The 17,133-nt window shown below is 40.5% G+C and overlaps 1 protein-coding gene across 1 annotated transcript; it reads left to right on the forward strand.

Annotated features, from left to right (window-relative positions):
• Positions 1 to 1,257: 1,257 nt before the first annotated feature.
• Positions 1,258 to 15,632, forward strand: rnd1b (Rho family GTPase 1b). The gene is made up of 5 exons (XM_014982210.2): positions 1,258 to 2,704; positions 3,202 to 3,289; positions 11,771 to 11,880; positions 11,978 to 12,112; positions 14,429 to 15,632. The coding sequence occupies exons 1-5, from the start codon at positions 2,585 to 2,587 to the stop codon at positions 14,672 to 14,674; spliced, it is 699 nt and encodes a 232-aa protein (XP_014837696.1). The 5' UTR covers positions 1,258 to 2,584; the 3' UTR covers positions 14,675 to 15,632.
• The last annotated feature ends 1,501 nt before the right edge of the window (positions 15,633 to 17,133 follow it).

A 17,133-nucleotide genomic window follows, 5' to 3' on the forward strand; every position in this document is an offset into this window, starting at 1 on the left:
ACTGAAAATGTCTTAAGGTGTATGAATAAGGTGGATCAGAAAGTTCTCGGCAAGGTCTGAATTTCAAATCTGAGTTGTGTCTTTCTGGAGCTTCAGCTTTCTGACTGCACCTGTTTTCTTGCTTATAAAAACAAGCTTGTTAGGTTAATTGGAGATTTCAGAACTGACCTTGTGAGTAATCGTGTGTGTGGGGGTGGGTGTGCGTGTGTGTGTGTGCGCGCGCGTGCGTGTGCAGGGTTGTGTGTCTCTGTGATGGACTTGCAATCTGGCCAGGTCACTCTGGAAGGTGTCACTTTATACCTGATTATTATTCACAGCCACCTGTCTCTCTGCCCCCATCAGAGGGGATCTGGTGATCCCACATGCATTTATGCTGCAGTAAGTAAACAAGGGTCAGAAAGAGTTCAGTGATTGCATTTGTTTAATTATTATTTTCAACTCTTTCCAACTCTCTCTAAGCAGTAAAAAAAAATAAAAGAATCAATTGTTTGCTATATCAACAATGAATAGAGCATCCTTCACATTTATTTGATAAAATTTACTAAATTACAATTTGATGTAGGGTTATTTCAGCGTGTCGCAAAATCTGAGAAATGTTTAAGTTTTCCTTTACAACTTAGTGTGAAGAAGAGAACTTGTCTAAATAAAACCAGAGAGTAAGGAGCTGAGATGCGGATACCGATGGCAATGATTTGCTGCATCATCTATAGTTTCCCACAGTCTGAAGATCAACAACAGGAACAGAAACAGGTTTTAGCACTGGAGATCTGAAGAAGGGGGCTGTTTGCAAACAAAACCAAATTGCTTCTTCCCACTGGGACAAAGCGCCAATAACGATCACAGACATCAGTATGTAAATCATCTGGGGGAGCGTCAGACATCAGGGAGGGCAGCTAATTGATTTTATCTTTCAGTCCGTCTCATTGTTTCAACACAATTAAAACCAGGGTGTCAAACTACATCTCTGGTGCTCGTGTGTGAAAACTTCTGACTGATGTCAAAGGACGGGGCTCACACCACCCGGTGCTTTTTGACCCAGTAGCTCCCCAGTGATAACAGTCACCATTCTAGTCCATATGGTGTGAGAGGACCTAAGGTCAACAGGAGACACAGGAACTACTTCTAACCATTATTAAAACTATGTGGGATCATTTTAAATTCAATAATCAACTGAGTTTCATTGATAAAAATACACAGCTGTTGTAGAGGGAAAGTTGCTGCTTTTAATAAGACGACTATCTTGAGGTGAAGAGAAAATTAAACCAATTATCCCTGTGCTGGTTGGTAATCGATCCAGCCACTTAAGTCATTAAACCAATCAATTTGGAATGGGTCAAGTGACAGATCATGGTTTTGCCTGCGTATGGTAATTTATTTAATGTTTCCTAAAATGCATTGTTTTCAAAGGGAACAATCATTAATTTATCATGAAGTTTATCCAAACAATTTTTACCTGACATTATTCGCAGAATACCATTCAATTCAAAGAAAGATTACACTATGAAAAGGAAGGTTTTTTTGTTTTTTTTTGCCAAAACAGTTAAAATTAATAAAGTATGTCAGTTGGTGATGGTCATATTATATATGAAATAGATTTTTTGGGTGTTTTTGAAATAAAGCTCTGTTGAATCATTATAAGCATAAATCTAGATTAGCTGGTCTGGGAAGTTAGAAACAACATCTAGAATGAATTAGGTAAATACTAAAGCAGATTTTCACCATTTCAAGTTATGATCTATGTGTGTTTGAACTTTGGGTACAATGTGATTGTTTTGTTTTGATAATTTCCCTGTTGTTTATTCTAATGAGATCGTATTGTTTCTTCCTTCATGTGTTTAGGTTATTCTTATCTCTTATTTGTGTATTTGAGTCTAGTTTCCTTAGTTAAGCAGTTTCTCTTCTGTTTATATTAGTTTCAGGAATTCCCTTGTCAGTGTTCATCCTCCCTTTCTTCGCCACCTTCTTTAGCCTGTTAGCTACAGGTGTTTCACATTTTCCTGATTGCTTCCTGAGATCGGAGTTGTTTTCAGACGGCGAAAGTCTGCTTTGGCTCAAAAAATATTATTGCACATTATATTTACATATACAATTATATTTGATTAGCTTTAAAATAGGTTTTAATGACTGAAATTTAATACAATCCAAAATTCGTTTTTACAGTGTATAAAAATGTTTTCCTTTGTGGCTAATAGAGCTCTATAATGAAATTTCCGAAGAAAATTCTTAATACATTTTTTTTTAAATAGATGGATGATCCCTGACTGAATAATGTGCATGTTTGTAGTTCCCCTCGTATTATTCCTGAGCGCAGCGAAGCGACGTTACAGAGCCTGTGGACTGTGAGCTCCTATTGGCTGCTTCTCGCCCGTATAAAGAGCCGCAGTGGCAAATTCAATCAGATCAACTGCGGGCATCCTCCAACAGACAGAAGCTGGGACGCTTTATCTTACTGGGACTGTATCTGAGCTGTTCTACAGCTTGTTTTTTTTTTTTTAATTAGTAGTAGTAGTAGTAGTGGTATTATTTGATTTTGTCTATAGCATTTTCTTTTTCCTGGAGAAAACTCTGGAGCGTGTTCGTCATCATGAAGGAAAGGAGAAATACGCAACCGCTGGTGGTGAGATGTAAACTGGTTCTTGTGGGAGATGTTCAATGCGGAAAAACGGCGATGTTGCAAGTGCTGGCGAAGGACTGCTACCCGGAGGTATGCAATATGACTTATAATTGTAAAATAATAATAATACATGACTGGGATTCATCCACAAGAAGATACTTTATGATTTTATGAAACATCAAAGTGTTGTGAAATATAAACAAAAAGCAGAAAATGAGAGGGGGGGGGGGACCCGAGTGCGCTGTTGCATGCGCATTTACTGGGATTTGGCTATTTTGGTTTATTTTGTGCTCACTGACTTATACACTTTGCACAAGCTTTATATTGTATTCCGAATGGAGATTATTACAGTGTCTCTTTTTACGATTAAAAAGAGACTCTGGATATATATATATATATATATATATATATAAGTATCCAGTTGCACCCTAGCGACTGACCAAAGCAAAGGACATTCTTTTGTTGTTGCTGCTGCTGTCTTGTTTTTCCCTTTCTCGTGTTCGTTGCACTAAACAAACTTCCACTGTGTGTAACTGAGTGACTGACACCTTCCTGCTAATTGCAACCTGTTGCTAATTACTCCCTAGACCTACGTACCCACGGTGTTTGAAAACTACACAGCCTGTCTGGAGCTGGAGGAGCAGCGAGTGGAGCTGAGTCTGTGGGACACCTCAGGTAACCGACCGCCTGCTCCCATGTGGACTAAGACCTTCAGCGCTGCTTGCAGCGCACAGGGATGCGCAACAGGGCGATGACCGATGCGTTTAATGAGCTTCTTTGACAGACATTATTACCTGGACAGACATTTGAAGCAATAAGGAGGATTAACAAGTGTACTTATCAGAGTTAAATGCTATGAGAAACAGTTCCTCACTGAAGTATTCGTTCCAGGTTTTCAAAATTCTTACAAATAAAAATCTAATAAGTATTTTATTCATAAGTATTCACCGCCCCTTTACTTGAATACACCTCAATAAAATCTAGTGAAGGCACTTGAGGACATCTTTATCTAGTTATTCTGATGACAGAACAACTATTAGTTGGATGCACTATTCCTGGCCGGCCTTTATGTAATAGTGGCAGGAAGACAGTACTCTGGTCTGACGACACATGCTCGGTGCTGTGTGTGGCAAAGTACTGCACATCATCCTGAATACACTGCACTCATACTGAGGTTGCTTTCTTTCACTGTGGTGAGAATGGAAGATGGGGTTAGACACAGCAATCTGTTTTTATTCCTCTTATGTTAACAAATAGTTTTTTTGGTTTTGCAAAATTTCTTGAGATTTTTCTTGCTTTCTTCTTTTTTTTTTTCATTAAATTCTACCTTGAACTTGCAGAAGGTTAGAGCAGTCGTCCCCCCACTGTGCTGTGTGTTTTACTTTGTATTTTTGCAGAAGCACCAAAGTAAAGAAACTTTTAGCCTGGAAGGAAACCTTTCAGAAGCAATACTTGAAGTTATTTGACTAACAATAATTGCTAAATAAGAGAACGCATTCAGCTGAACATACCCACAAAGACTCGCTGCAGCAACGTGTTAATACAGGAGATGCTTTTAAGATTTCTATTTAGAAAAAAAAACTTTATTCCAAACCATGAGAATTCACTGGTTTATGTTTCTATGTGACACAATTCTAAGAAATGCATTGAAGCCCTGATGTTTTTGTTTGTATCAAGAAGAAATGTGGGGGGAAAATAAAGAGTAAGGGGCCTGAATACTTTTGCCATGCTTCGTGCTTTGCCTTGCTGTGAAAGGACACTGGATGCCTCATTGCCCTTTTATTCTTTGTGGCTTGGTAAAGGAATGACACATTTCAAAATACTTTTCATGTACAGAATGAAAAAAACACACTTATTATTCCAGTTCACTTGCTTTCAATGGTGACTTTGGGCATCATGTGTTCGCTTCCACCACAAGCTTGAAAAGAGGGTCAATGTGTCTTTGTAGATATCCCTGGAGTTGTGCTGACCTGAATCCTGCCATCATGGGTCTGCGGCACCTGTTGGAGTCAGACTTCCCTTCTGCTCACCGCTCCACACCTTCTCTGCTCAGTGCTCATTGCTCGCCCTCCATGTTCACGTCTCCAGAATTACTGGGTCAGCGTGACGGAGCAAATCCCATGGCCGCGAGTGTTGTTTACGTGTGTTTTCGCGTGTCATGTGCATCGGTTTTAGGACAAATCCTTTATATAACAGACCCACATGTATAAGCGAATGTTTTCACTCTCTCGCAGAAAAAACGGAAAATAAATGGATAAAAATGTAATTGGTCTGGAGCAGTATAATTCCTGCCCCAGACCAAATGCCATCTTTTAATCCCAGACTGTGGACCTTTGGTCTGGCCAGTGGGAGTGGGCCTGCTGCCCGGCCGGGGATGATGTGGTTTCCTATTGAGCAGAAAGGTTTTCTAGAGCAGACAGAGTGGAGAAAATGTGGTGACCTGCATTTTCCTCCATATGCTGCTCGGGTCACGCACTCGAACAGCAACATCCAGGGGATTAAGACTCTGAATAGGACCAGTGGACATAACTGACCCAAACATGCATGAGTACATCCATCTACTTGCAAAGCAGGGTTCCATTTATACTCACAATGCTTTTGTAGTTGTCAGATAGTACCATCTATATATATTTAAAAATCATGAATCAGTTTAAAGCACTTTTACCAGTCTCTTAGACTTGTAAAATTAGGACTAAACGGGTTCTGTAATGCACCATTTGGGGTCTTTTAGTACTTTCTACTGTATTTTTAAATGCTAAGCAACAATATTTTGTTAGTTTTGTTGGCTAGCATCTGGACCTGACTGGTTTGAAAACAAAAAGTCTGGTTGTCTTGAAACAGAAAAGGCTGTGAAATTGTTTTTTTATTATTATTGTTTTTGGAGAGTGTATTTAGCTTTGAGTTTCTCAGTCATTAAATCAAAAATGTACATATTGACGTCTAAAATGTGAAAATTTAGATTTAAAAATTTTTAGAGAATACAGTTAAGTCTGAAAACTCAAACATTTTTCCCATAGGGTGCCATTTTTCCTCCTACTTATCCAAACCTGCACATTCCAGTACAGGATCCCAATTAGACCTTTAACTAATTAATACTATGTAAGCTCAACAAGACCTGCCCATGTCCAGATGAGAGGCAGTCATCTGGTATAGCAAATGGTTGGATGGCTGGATGGATGGTAATCCAATACAAATCATTTGCCTCTGTACACATACTTTGTGTTTCACTGAGATCAGAACGTCAGTTCCCTCTGACTCCTGACGATAGATGACAGACTAAAGCAATGTGTTTTAGTCTCTGTGTACCGTCTCTGCATTTTGTTTTTTTACTGCAATATCCTCTAATTGCGCGGAGTTGTGCTGCTGTGGCCCGTCCACGGCGAGAGCATCTCCTCATTATCCCAGCTCCCACTCATCGATTCACCGGCTCCACACGGCAGGCAGCTCCTTCTCTCAGCTCCGCCATGGATTTACAGGCTAAAATCAATCCTCCGGTTTTAATCAGGCTGATCTGATCGGACGTACAGGGCGGAGAGAGGAGGAGGGGAAAGCAAACACTGTCCACTGGCTGTAACTCATGAATACTTAATAATGAATCTCATTATTGGTGGTGTTACTAACTAATTTATTTCAGGGTCAGTGATCTTGCTGATTAGGCCTTTGAGTTTGGTAGAATTTAGTGTAATCTAATTGCTTACTGTATCGTGTACAATTCAGATTGATGCCATCGACTTGGCAACTATTATTTCCAGTCTAACTCAAAATGAGAACACATTGTTTGAACAGAACATTTAACTGTATACTGCTCAGCTTGTAGTGTCATATCTTTAGAGCTTCACGTGTCGTCTGATTGTCAGAGATCAGGTTGCAGATCTAACAGATCCAGGAGAAAATCCCAGATGTTCACAATTTCCAGCTCCTTTTTGGATGATGGATGGATGATTTAGTGACTGTCATGGTGTTCCCAGGCCAGAGGGGATAATGTAATCCTTTCGGTTGCTTCTGGGTCTCCTTTCAGTGGGATGAGCCTGGGAAATCTCCTGAGGGCGGACACCCAGCAGCATCCTGGTCAGAAACCTTAAGCTAAGGTGACCTTTGTGATTCAGAGGCCCAGTCCATCTGCTGCCTCCTGATCTGCATCCATCTCAAACTTGGTGTAAAAATTGTTCCAGCCACTAAAAGTGGATGTCACCCACAGTCCATGTAAAACCTTATTGTGAAAACGGAGCCATATCACTATAAGACCACAGAGTTCCCAAACAAGACATCCTCCTCTCTTTAGAAACATCTTACAGTTTATTTAGAGAACATAAAGTAGATTTTTTTTTTTACTTATTCAAATAACTGAATAAAGAATAATTTGCATTTTAGAATATTTAATATTGCTATATTGCACTACGACTCTTTGTGTTTTTAGCTTCTGTCTTCAGTCTGATATTGTGAAGACAATTCCTCTCATTGGTCAATTTAAATTAGTATGTTAGGAATAAAAACTTAACAGTTTCCTGTTGCTTTATTTGGAAATACCTCAGATGCTGAAAATGGCTATTTTGAGCTTTCTTCCGTGAGTAACAAATTGCACTGTTAAAAATTTTGTGGTTATCACAACCTGGTTTCACTTTGGTGTAGTGAATGTGTTCACTGACCTGAAAAAAGGGTTTCTTTTTTTATTAAATGTTGGAGCTACCTTATCCTCTAAGAGTGACCTGACTGTTCTCCTGCTTTCTCTGCACATTTCTTGCTCTTCTCATCACCTTAAAGCAGCTCATGTAATTCGTCTGTGACTCAGGACTCGGGCTATGTCAAAAATATCCAGAGTTGTGTAAGTTTCAGGAATTTTGGATAAAAAAAAACAAAACTTTACTGTGTGAATTGCAGCCAAAGGAGATGTAATGCTCTTCCGGGCCTGGAGGGGGCTGTGATGCAGATGTTAAAAATATCAAGATTTAAAAGAAGAAAGTCCTCAGCAAAGCTAAACAGTGCTAGACTAAATCAAAGATATTTATTTTATGATGCAACATTGCCATTTGCTCTCAGTTATAACCTCTTTGATGGTTGACTTTCAGTTTAGAACAAAGTCAGGACAAAAGAGAGGTGCTGAGGCTCACAGGGTTGGTCGGGATACTAATGATAAATAAACTAAAGTATCAAAAAAAGTGGGTTAGTCTTAATAATTATCCTCATTCCAACAGTAAACCAGTATTTCGGGAACTAAATTATTTCCCCCCTCTAAAAACAGAAACCCTGGCAGATGCAAAACTGTAAAATGACAATCTGAGGCAGCTTTGTGCGTTTCTTCTTTTGACTGTAAACTAATGTCTGCAGTTATCGGCTGAAGAAGCGCCACAGCTTCAGTCGGCTGAGTGTGAGTGATGGAGCTGTGGCAGCACTTAAACTCCCACCTACCCAATAAAAAACAAAAAACAATCCGAGTCATCCCATCCCTCGATCATTAGTCTGTCTGACCTGTGCATTCTGATGGCGAGAGGACGGCTAATGATGAAAATGGACTCCGTCGCTCACTTGATTGAACACACAAGCTCTGTCTCAGTCACCCATGCACACAGAGGAGACGAGGTTCTCCCTTCCCCCACCTGTGTGCTCCGACAGTCGTCTTCCCAGCCCGTAAAGCTCGCCCTCCCATCTCCAGCTCTCTCTCCTCTGTGGGTGCTGCACCATTAAACACATATGAAGTTGATCTCAGCAACAAAACTTGCAATCTTTTCTTCATCTGCCATCCCCCAGTTAGTCAGCTTCGCTCCGCATGTTTCATGCCTCAGAAACTCTCCATCTGTCGCAAAGAAAGGAGGGGAGAGGAAACGTTTGGCCTTGCTTATCGCCGCATGGGCATCGATCTGACGGTCCAAATCATCCCTCGGTTTGTAGCAGCAGAGATCTAAAACGGGGAGGTTGGAACATCCTACTTAATCTTTTCTCTCTCTCTCCCTCTATGCTGGCAGGATATCGTATTTGTCAGCTTTAGATGCAAAGGCTCTCGGGGCCCCCTTGGTGCAGCCCTCTATTGATTGCTGCATTTAGATCAGGGGTTGTTTAATGCAGAATCACATCCTGTTTCCTGGCTGTGAGATAACCTCTTACTGGAGGAGGAGATCTTTAGAGCACCCTGCAGACTCTCCTGCATGACAGATAAGAAACACTGAAACGCATCCTCTGATTGTTCTGATTCAAATGTGTGCTGATTTAAAAGCCATTGAATGCAGACTTTCTTTCAGGCCGTTTGTGACTCTTGGTTTAAATGGATATTGATGATGCTTGTTGCTTTTGTTAAAATGCAGTTACAGTAACTTTTTGTCCCAGGCTGAGTGTTTAATCTTTGTCACAGTCATGTGAAGTAGAGGACGACTATACGGGCCGCAGGATTGGGGGAGGATGGCAGCGTGGAAAGGATTCATGTCTTTTTGCATATTTCGACCACGCAAGCAATAATATCCTCTTGGGGTGGACGCTCCCTCCTCTGTGTTGGCTCACATGGGAGCTTCCTGCTCCCTTTCACTCCATGTGCCTCCAGGATTTTCTAAATGAAACTAACATGTTCCTCATGTCTTCCTTATTATTATTACCTTACTGGTAATAATAATAAGGAAGATGTCCAGAGGAATTGTTGGCATGCTAAGAAAAATGCAAAGACCGGGACTTCTGGAGTATTGTTCTTTGGTCAGGTTAGTCTTAATTGGAAGAGTTTTTGGGTTACTTGGCATAAACAGAATCCATCAAATGGCGCAAAAAAAAAAAACTGATGTCAATTGTGAAGCATGGGAGGTGTCATGGTTTCAGAATATTTTCCTGCAGCAGAACCTGGTCAGCTCATGATCCTGTGAAATCTGCCGTGTATCAAAGAGAGGAATATGAGACGAGCTGTTAAAAAAAAAAAAAACTTAAAGATGAAGCAGAACTAGATGTTGAAACATGACGATAACCGAAAAACATTCCTGGCTTAAAATTAAATAATGGTTCCTGCCTGGCCAAAGCTTCAGCCCCTGATGTCACTGAGATGCTGCACAATGGAAAAAAAACCCAGCAAACATTTTTCAGCTGAACATGAGCAGTGTGGCCAAACATTTTCCTCAGCCAGAATGCACTCTTTTTATTTTTTGTGCAATCACTAAAACAAGACTAATTTCTGGCTTTTACGTACCGACAACTTTCTTTACTTGAGGTAGATTTAAAAAAAAAAAAAAAAGCTTTGAGGATTTATGTGTGAGCATTTCTCTTGCAAAAAAAAAAAATCTAAATAACAAGGTCTCAAATGACAGCATTGAAAGCATGTTTATTTCTTCAAGCACAGAACCAGAGTCGGAATGAAACGAGCGCGTCCTTTTGTTCTTTTCCCACCGTGTTCACGTTGTTCTTCAGGACTCCGGTTCCTGAGGAATTTCATCACAGCTTGTCATTATTCCACTCACAGCACCCAGCAGCTGGCAAATTCACTTTCAACCTTTGATAATGCGAAGGATCATTAAATATTCATGAAACTGCTTCACATGCACTCATCCATGTTTGCGTGTGCTTTTGTGTGTTTTCTTCCGATGTTCCTCCGCAGAAAACAATCGGAACAGTTGTGTAATGTCTAATGAGTGATTACACATGCTTCTTCCCTTATCTGCGGCTATAAAAGGCATGCACCTTTTATAGCTGCGGATAAGTCCCCGCGCGGATCCCAACGGGGTCCGCGCGGGGACTGAAGTAAACATTTTAATCCCCCCTGAGCAGAACTCTTCTTCTGTTTCATCAGATAGCGGATCAGGCTCACCTCTGGATGGAGCCAAAATTAGATAGCGAGTCTTGTGTGTAATCAGGTGTGTCGTTTTTTTTATATATATTTATATATCTACTGGATGTGTGTCTCAGTCTCTAAAGCAGAGAAGGAGTAGGTGGGTGGGTTGGTTTTTCTGGTCTGAAGTGATTGACTGGCAGCAAGGGCAAGCCTTTATGGAGAGGTGGGAGGAGGAGGAATGGCTGATGTAGACGGTGGATTCTGAGGTTGTTGCTGTGGAAACAGAGGGACTGGAGGTACTGCTGCCGAGCATAGGATTTTTTTTTTTTTTTTTTTTTGGGTGGGGGGGGGTGGATTACTTAAGGATTCTGAGCATGAGTGGGAGCGTCTGCCTGCCCCAAACCCCACCGTTCCACTTGCATAATCTAGTGCAAGGGAAGATCAATGAGGATTTAGTGACCGATTGTCATCTTCTCCTGTCTCTGAAATACCAGCAGAAGGTACAGAGGCAAGGAAAACGGCAGCTTCAAGAACAGAAAAGTGAAGCTAATCAAGAAGAAGCAATGGTGGTTGCATGTAAACCCTACAGCTGCATGCTGATTTTTTTATTTTCTTTCTATACAAAAATTACTGGCTCACTAGGCAAACGTCTACACATGTTGTAAAGCAACATTGAGAGTAATAAGAAAATATCTCCAATCATTATACCGGAATGGGGGCGGCTGCACTAACTCAATAGATAATAAGTCAGCGGCAAAGTAGTGCTGCTGTAGAACAGGAATGTTATAAAAAAAAAAAAGAGCTGAAATGAATCTTCACTTGTTCCTGTTTCAACAGAAGCTAGCCAGCGTAAGCTCTGCAGTACAGCTAGATGTAGAAAAAAGAAAAGCTGCAGTTTGAAACTCCTGGAAGCCAGATCTTCAAATGCTGTTTTTTTTTTGTTTTGTTTGTTTGTTTGCCAAGTGACAACCATGTATGGATATAAATGCTGTTGTTTCCCAGAAGGGTGATGGTCATGTTGCTCTGTCAAATTTTAAATATTTGCCATTTTGGATCTTTTGTACCTAACATTTTTTTTCAGATAAAAAAAGAGGCTTTGTTCTTGGAAAAGCTTCACACAGGAACTGCATTCTGTCAACTGTATTCTCCTCCCATTGACTGTAAAAATATCTATTTTGATAGGAAATAATTGTTTCTATCTAGTGGATGTTGGTCAGATTTGCCTTTTGTTTCATCAAGGTTTTAATGTTTCATAACTAATGAGAGTCAAATGGTTAATTGGGGATTAAGGAGCTAAAAAAAATTAAACTAAGGTAAAATATGAAATCTAAAACATCTTCTAAAGAGATTCTGTCTCTTTAGAAATTGCACATTCCTGCTTTTAACCACATTAATAGTATTTTCCCTCTCTGCCCTCTAAGGTTCTCCATACTATGACAATGTGAGGCCCCTGTGCTACAGTGACTCTGACGCCGTCTTGTTGTGCTTTGACATCAGCCGCCCAGACACAATGGACAGCAGTCTCAAAAAGGTAATGTCTTTTTATTATTATTAATTTTATTTTCAATACTGTCATCTTAAATACTCTCACAAAAGAGAACTTAACAATTATACGTTTGTGTCCACAGTGGAAAAGTGAAATCCTGGACTTCTGTCCAAGCACTCGAATCTTGCTGATTGGCTGTAAGATAGACCTCCGCACCGACGTGTGCACACTGATGGAGCTGTCCAACCTGAAACAGACTCCGATTACCTATGAGCAGGTGAGAACCACAGGGAGCTTATATCTCAGTAAGGCTAAACTAAAACTGGCAGGAGGATCAGATATTTTTCCTTTTGTAATGTGTGTTTTTCTCATGAAATAAATTAAAAATAAGTTGTAGAGATGCACCAAGACTGGAGTGTTGACCAGAACCAGATGATTTTCAGCCTAATCAGTCCCGACAGGTCAGCAGCGCGTAATCAAGATTTAGTTTTAGGTCAGAGAAAGCCCCATATGTACACACTGCCAGCTCGTAACAGATCTGTTTGGTATAGGATCTGCTACTATGGAGGAAAAAATTAAAAAGTGAATGTGTGATGGAAAATGTTGGATTTAAAAAGCTGTAAGTTGGAAATCTGAGGTAAGGATGTTTTTTTTTTTTTTTTTTTTTTTTATGGGGAATATACACTGCTCAAAAAAATAAAGGGAACACTCAAATAACGCATCCTAGATCTGAATGAATGAAATATTCTCATTGAATACTTTGTTCTGTACAAAGTTGAATGTGCTGACAACAAAATCACACAAAAATCATCAATGGAAATCAAATTTATTAACCAATGGAGGCCTGGATTTGGAGCCACAGTTCACAAAATTAAAGTGAAATGTTCCTTTTATTTTTTTTTAGCAGTATACTTGGACACTTCTGTTTTAGCAATGCTAGCTGCACTTAACTGCAGCTAGCAATGTGATCAATGTGCAAATCACATTGATCACAAATATAAGAGGCAAAAAATAAAAATTAAATTGGTGTCAACTCTGTAATAACTTTGCCAGTTTGAAAATATGAACCCTGCTAAATGAAACCTTTGCTGATTGCATTCGCTCAGTAATACAGTATTTCTCCTATCAGATCAATTGAAAACATTTCGTATGTAAAAAGAGAGTCGGCTCAAAGCTGGCTGCTGACTCATTAGGTTTCCTGTCACGAAGTATTTTACAAATGCAATCAGAAACCGAAGGGGATCAGTGATGGGGCGTAATAGTCGTTATCGTCTTCATCCACCTAGTTTTACATTTGATAAAATTATCCCAGTGAGGAGGGATTTGTTTGAACAACAAAACTACGTTTTATGTTTTTCATTTTGAAAGCAATTAGTTTTATGTCTGTAGTTTCCTGTAAGAGAGGTTGAAAAATGTTAATTCCACCTAAAGGAGACATGATTATGAGTGGGAAATGGGTTTTCAGAATGAACTAACCAATCTGTTAGAACATGCCTTTGTCTTGATGCCTTTTTTAGAAGTTTCTTAAGCTTTTAGGCTGTTGCTTTACTACGCAGTGTCGTCAGAAAGTATTTGTCCTCTCTAATCTAAAATGTTAACTTGTACTTAAATGTCAAAGAAACGCATTTTAAAGTGAAAATGTTTCATTTTGTCCTCTCTGGAGTAATTGTTCTCTCTAATTTAAAATGGTAAATTATACTTAACACTTAAATATCAAACACATTTTAAAATGAGACTCCAAGAGTAAATGCTAAATGCAGTTTTCAAAGCAACCTGACTCTGTGTGGTAAACCAGAGAAGTGCTTGTGCTGCCATCAGTTTGTATGTAGATTATGTTTGCCTCACTCTTCTTTGAAGAAATGTTTCGGTTTAGTCACGTTTGAGGGATTTTGAGCAGAAACGGCCACCCCATACCATCTCAATCACATTTAAGTCCCTACTTTGACTAGGCCTCTCCAAAACCTTAGTTGTTTTTGTTTGCTTGTTTATTTTTTTGTACCCCTTCTGAGGTGGATGTGGCCCATTCTCCTACTGGATAACCTAAATGTTCTTGAGCTTAAAGTAACTGATAGTCAGACATCCTGTTGACAAGTCAGATGAGTTTCTGATTGGTTCTATCAATTATAGCGAGTACTCCAGACCAACACAGAACCACAATCATGTCTGTCAGTTCTTTTCCTGAAATGTTGAGTTAGTTTCACAGCAGATGTAGTGAGGCCTACACTGTCCCAAACCTGTCTTGGGTTTGATGAGACATTCATCAATTGATCTTAACTATGCAAAACAAAAAAAGTTTTGTCACAGTTGATTCAGTTTTTAACAAGAGGGTGATTACTTTTGACACGAGGCTCGGGTTGTTTTCTTTTCTCTTTGTAAACTAAATCATCATTACGAAAACTGCATGTTGACTTTATTCACTAGTTAGAAAACAGATTTATTTTTGACATATTAAAGTGTGACAGCACAGCAAAAAGAGAAGAAACTTTTCAGATGGAAATGCTTTCCCACTGCACTGCATGCAGGGGGGAAAAAATGTAACTTTGCATCTTGCAAGATGCTAATTCAGAGCATTTCCTGACATCATTTGCTACAGGGCTCTGCTATGGCCAAGCAGCTTGGTGCCGAAGCTTATCTGGAGTGCTCAGCCTTCACCTCGGAGAAGAGCATTCACAGCGTATTTCGCACCGCGGCGATGGCCTGCATCAACAAGCTGCAGCCCCTCCCAAAGTCCAGCCCCACCCGCCGCCTCTCCAAAAGACTCCTCCACCTGCCCAGCAAGTCGGACCTGCTCTCCTCCTCCTTCAAGAAGGAAAAGACCAAGAGCTGCTCTGTGATGTGAAGAAGGGCAGGAGGGGCTCCAGGTCCTCGTACGCGACTCCCAGCCCCAGCCTATTTGGTCTCGGGGAAGGGGGGTGGGCATGATGGTTTTATCAGGGCTCTCCTGCTGAATCCTTCCCTCACCCCCCCGAAAACCAAACGAACCCTCAGAAGAGGCGGACACTCAGCTGTCCGCTCTCTCCTGAAACCTTTGAGCGCACATCCGTATTTTATTTTATTTTTTTATTATTAGTATTATTATTATTATTATTATTTCACTTTTGAAACAAAACTTAAAACAGTAAAGGTTTGGGTCCATTGAACTTTCTTTATTCTCCCACCTCTAGACAAACTAGAACAGTGCTCCATCTGTCTGATTTTACGCATCTACAGGCACATCTCAATTTAGTCCGATATGGAAGTGTGCGATTTTCAAACCTTGTTACGTCAATGCCTCTCAGAAAAACTGAATAGATATTTTTCTAAGTACTTAAATAAATCTAGCATGAAACTGTTGGGGAATTAGCAAAAATCCCGTACGTCCCTTCCTAAGCGTGGTTTGTGAGGTGTCGCCTGTTTTACCCTTTCCTGATGAAGGAACATTATAAAGAGGGAGAACAGAGGCACAATCCACAGAGAGCTTCTCTTGCCCTCTCAGTGGCGATGCGAGCGGCAGAAGGCAGCAGCGCTGCTGTGCGTTCAGAGTCCAGCCTTCGTCCACCTGGACAGGTCAGAAGAGCCGTGGCTGTGAACGACTCTGCTCCACCAGCTTCCAGTTGAGCAAGTAGCAAAGGCCGGCGAGGCTCTGGATTTGAAAAAATAGCAGCAGACGTAAGGCCGGGAAACATGTGTGGAGGTTTGAAATGGGCTCCATCCACTGCAGGAGCCCCGACTTCTGCTAATGCATCAGAAATAGAAAGGCAAAGAGGCTTTTGTTGAAATCAGCATCACAAACACTCGAGCTTCAAGCTGTGTGGGTCTTATTTACGAGGCTTCACTGCTTCCAGGGTTCAAGGCCGATTTTAAAATGTCAGATCGCCGCTGTTGGGGTCAATTGATGCTAAAAATGTGCTTTGTTTCATCAAATATTCTTCAGAAAAGAGTTGTAGCATTGCAATGATGACGGTTTTTGTTTTTTAAGAAAAGAACTGTTTGCAGTTTGAAAAATAATGTCTTTTTATTTCATGTTCCCATGAAGGTCAGTGAGATTTACCAATACTGTAAAATGCCTGTGGATTTGCATTGATCTAATGTAGCACTTCAAATGCAACTCCATTCTTCCAAGACAAATTATAGCTTATGTTTCGCGCACACTTGAATCTCTTGACCTCCAACAAGCCTCGCTCACTGCTGGCGAGAACGACGACGACGGAGCAAAAATCGAACGCTTTTCGTCATCGGCTTAAATCTTTGGCTTCATGGTTGTGTGTCTGTGCAGCTGTGAGTTCTGCGCTTCTGACCGTAAAGCAATAACGATTGAAGTGCTCGTGATACAAGGTGTGGCAATAAAAGATGCAGCTTCGTGATTACTGTCGTGCTCCAAGTGGTCGGTGGACAGACGCGTCATTGATTGAAACCATCTCTGCTGTACAAACCGGCTGCTGAGCTCATGTCTGCCCGTTCTTCTGTGCAGTCGCTGGTTTTTGGAAGAGCCGGTGACAAAAACAAATGAGGGAAAAAAAAAAAAAGGGAGGAGAAGGGAACACGCTTCTGTCGGCTAAAAACGTTAGGCTTTTTGATGGCGTAGGAATTGCAGCGTCTTGCAAAAGTATTCACATTGCCGAAACTTTTTCACATTCTGACAGTGCAAAATACTTTGACCAGTTCCAATCTACAACCTCTGGATCTATGTGCAAGGTTGCTGACCTGCTTGAGGATGAACCTGTTCCCTGATCTTAAATCTTTCATCTCTGTGCTGTGTGATGCTGCCACCTCTTTGTCTCACCATGGAGATGGCGTGTTCAGGGTGATGTGCAACGTTGGTTTAGTTAGCTGCAGATAATAGTTTAATTAGCATCCTGCTTTGCCAGAGTATGTTCCTCTCCATGTTTGCTGGATCTACTAGATCTGCCCAAAGAGAGTAATTTGCATTCAAATCAATATGAATGTAGCTGTTTTCATCTGCAGCTCTGCTGATCATGTCTTGGTTGCAGTTCTTGGTTACTCTGCTCTAAATTCAGATGGCGGGTTAAACAGTGCAGTAAAATTTATGTTTACTAGCAAATCTGTGAGGCCTTCACAGAACGCTGGATATATTCTGGGGTTAAATTAGTGACAATGGGACTGTATTTTTTTTAACAATTAGATTATTTCTTAGGGTTATTGTTTCAACTGGATGTCAGAGTAAATGACATATAACCCAACTGCTGGTGACCTTTTTTAGATTTTAAAATAAAAATTGTGCATGCTTTCCACTCCACTTCACATTAACGCACTACTCCGCATTGGCCTTTCAAATGAAATCCAAATGAAAAACTGTAC

Source organism: Poecilia mexicana, unplaced genomic scaffold (assembly GCF_051168715.1).
Source record: "Poecilia mexicana isolate PSO_F unplaced genomic scaffold, ASM5116871v1 scaffold_7, whole genome shotgun sequence".
Taxonomy (NCBI): Eukaryota; Metazoa; Chordata; class Actinopteri; order Cyprinodontiformes; family Poeciliidae; genus Poecilia; species Poecilia mexicana.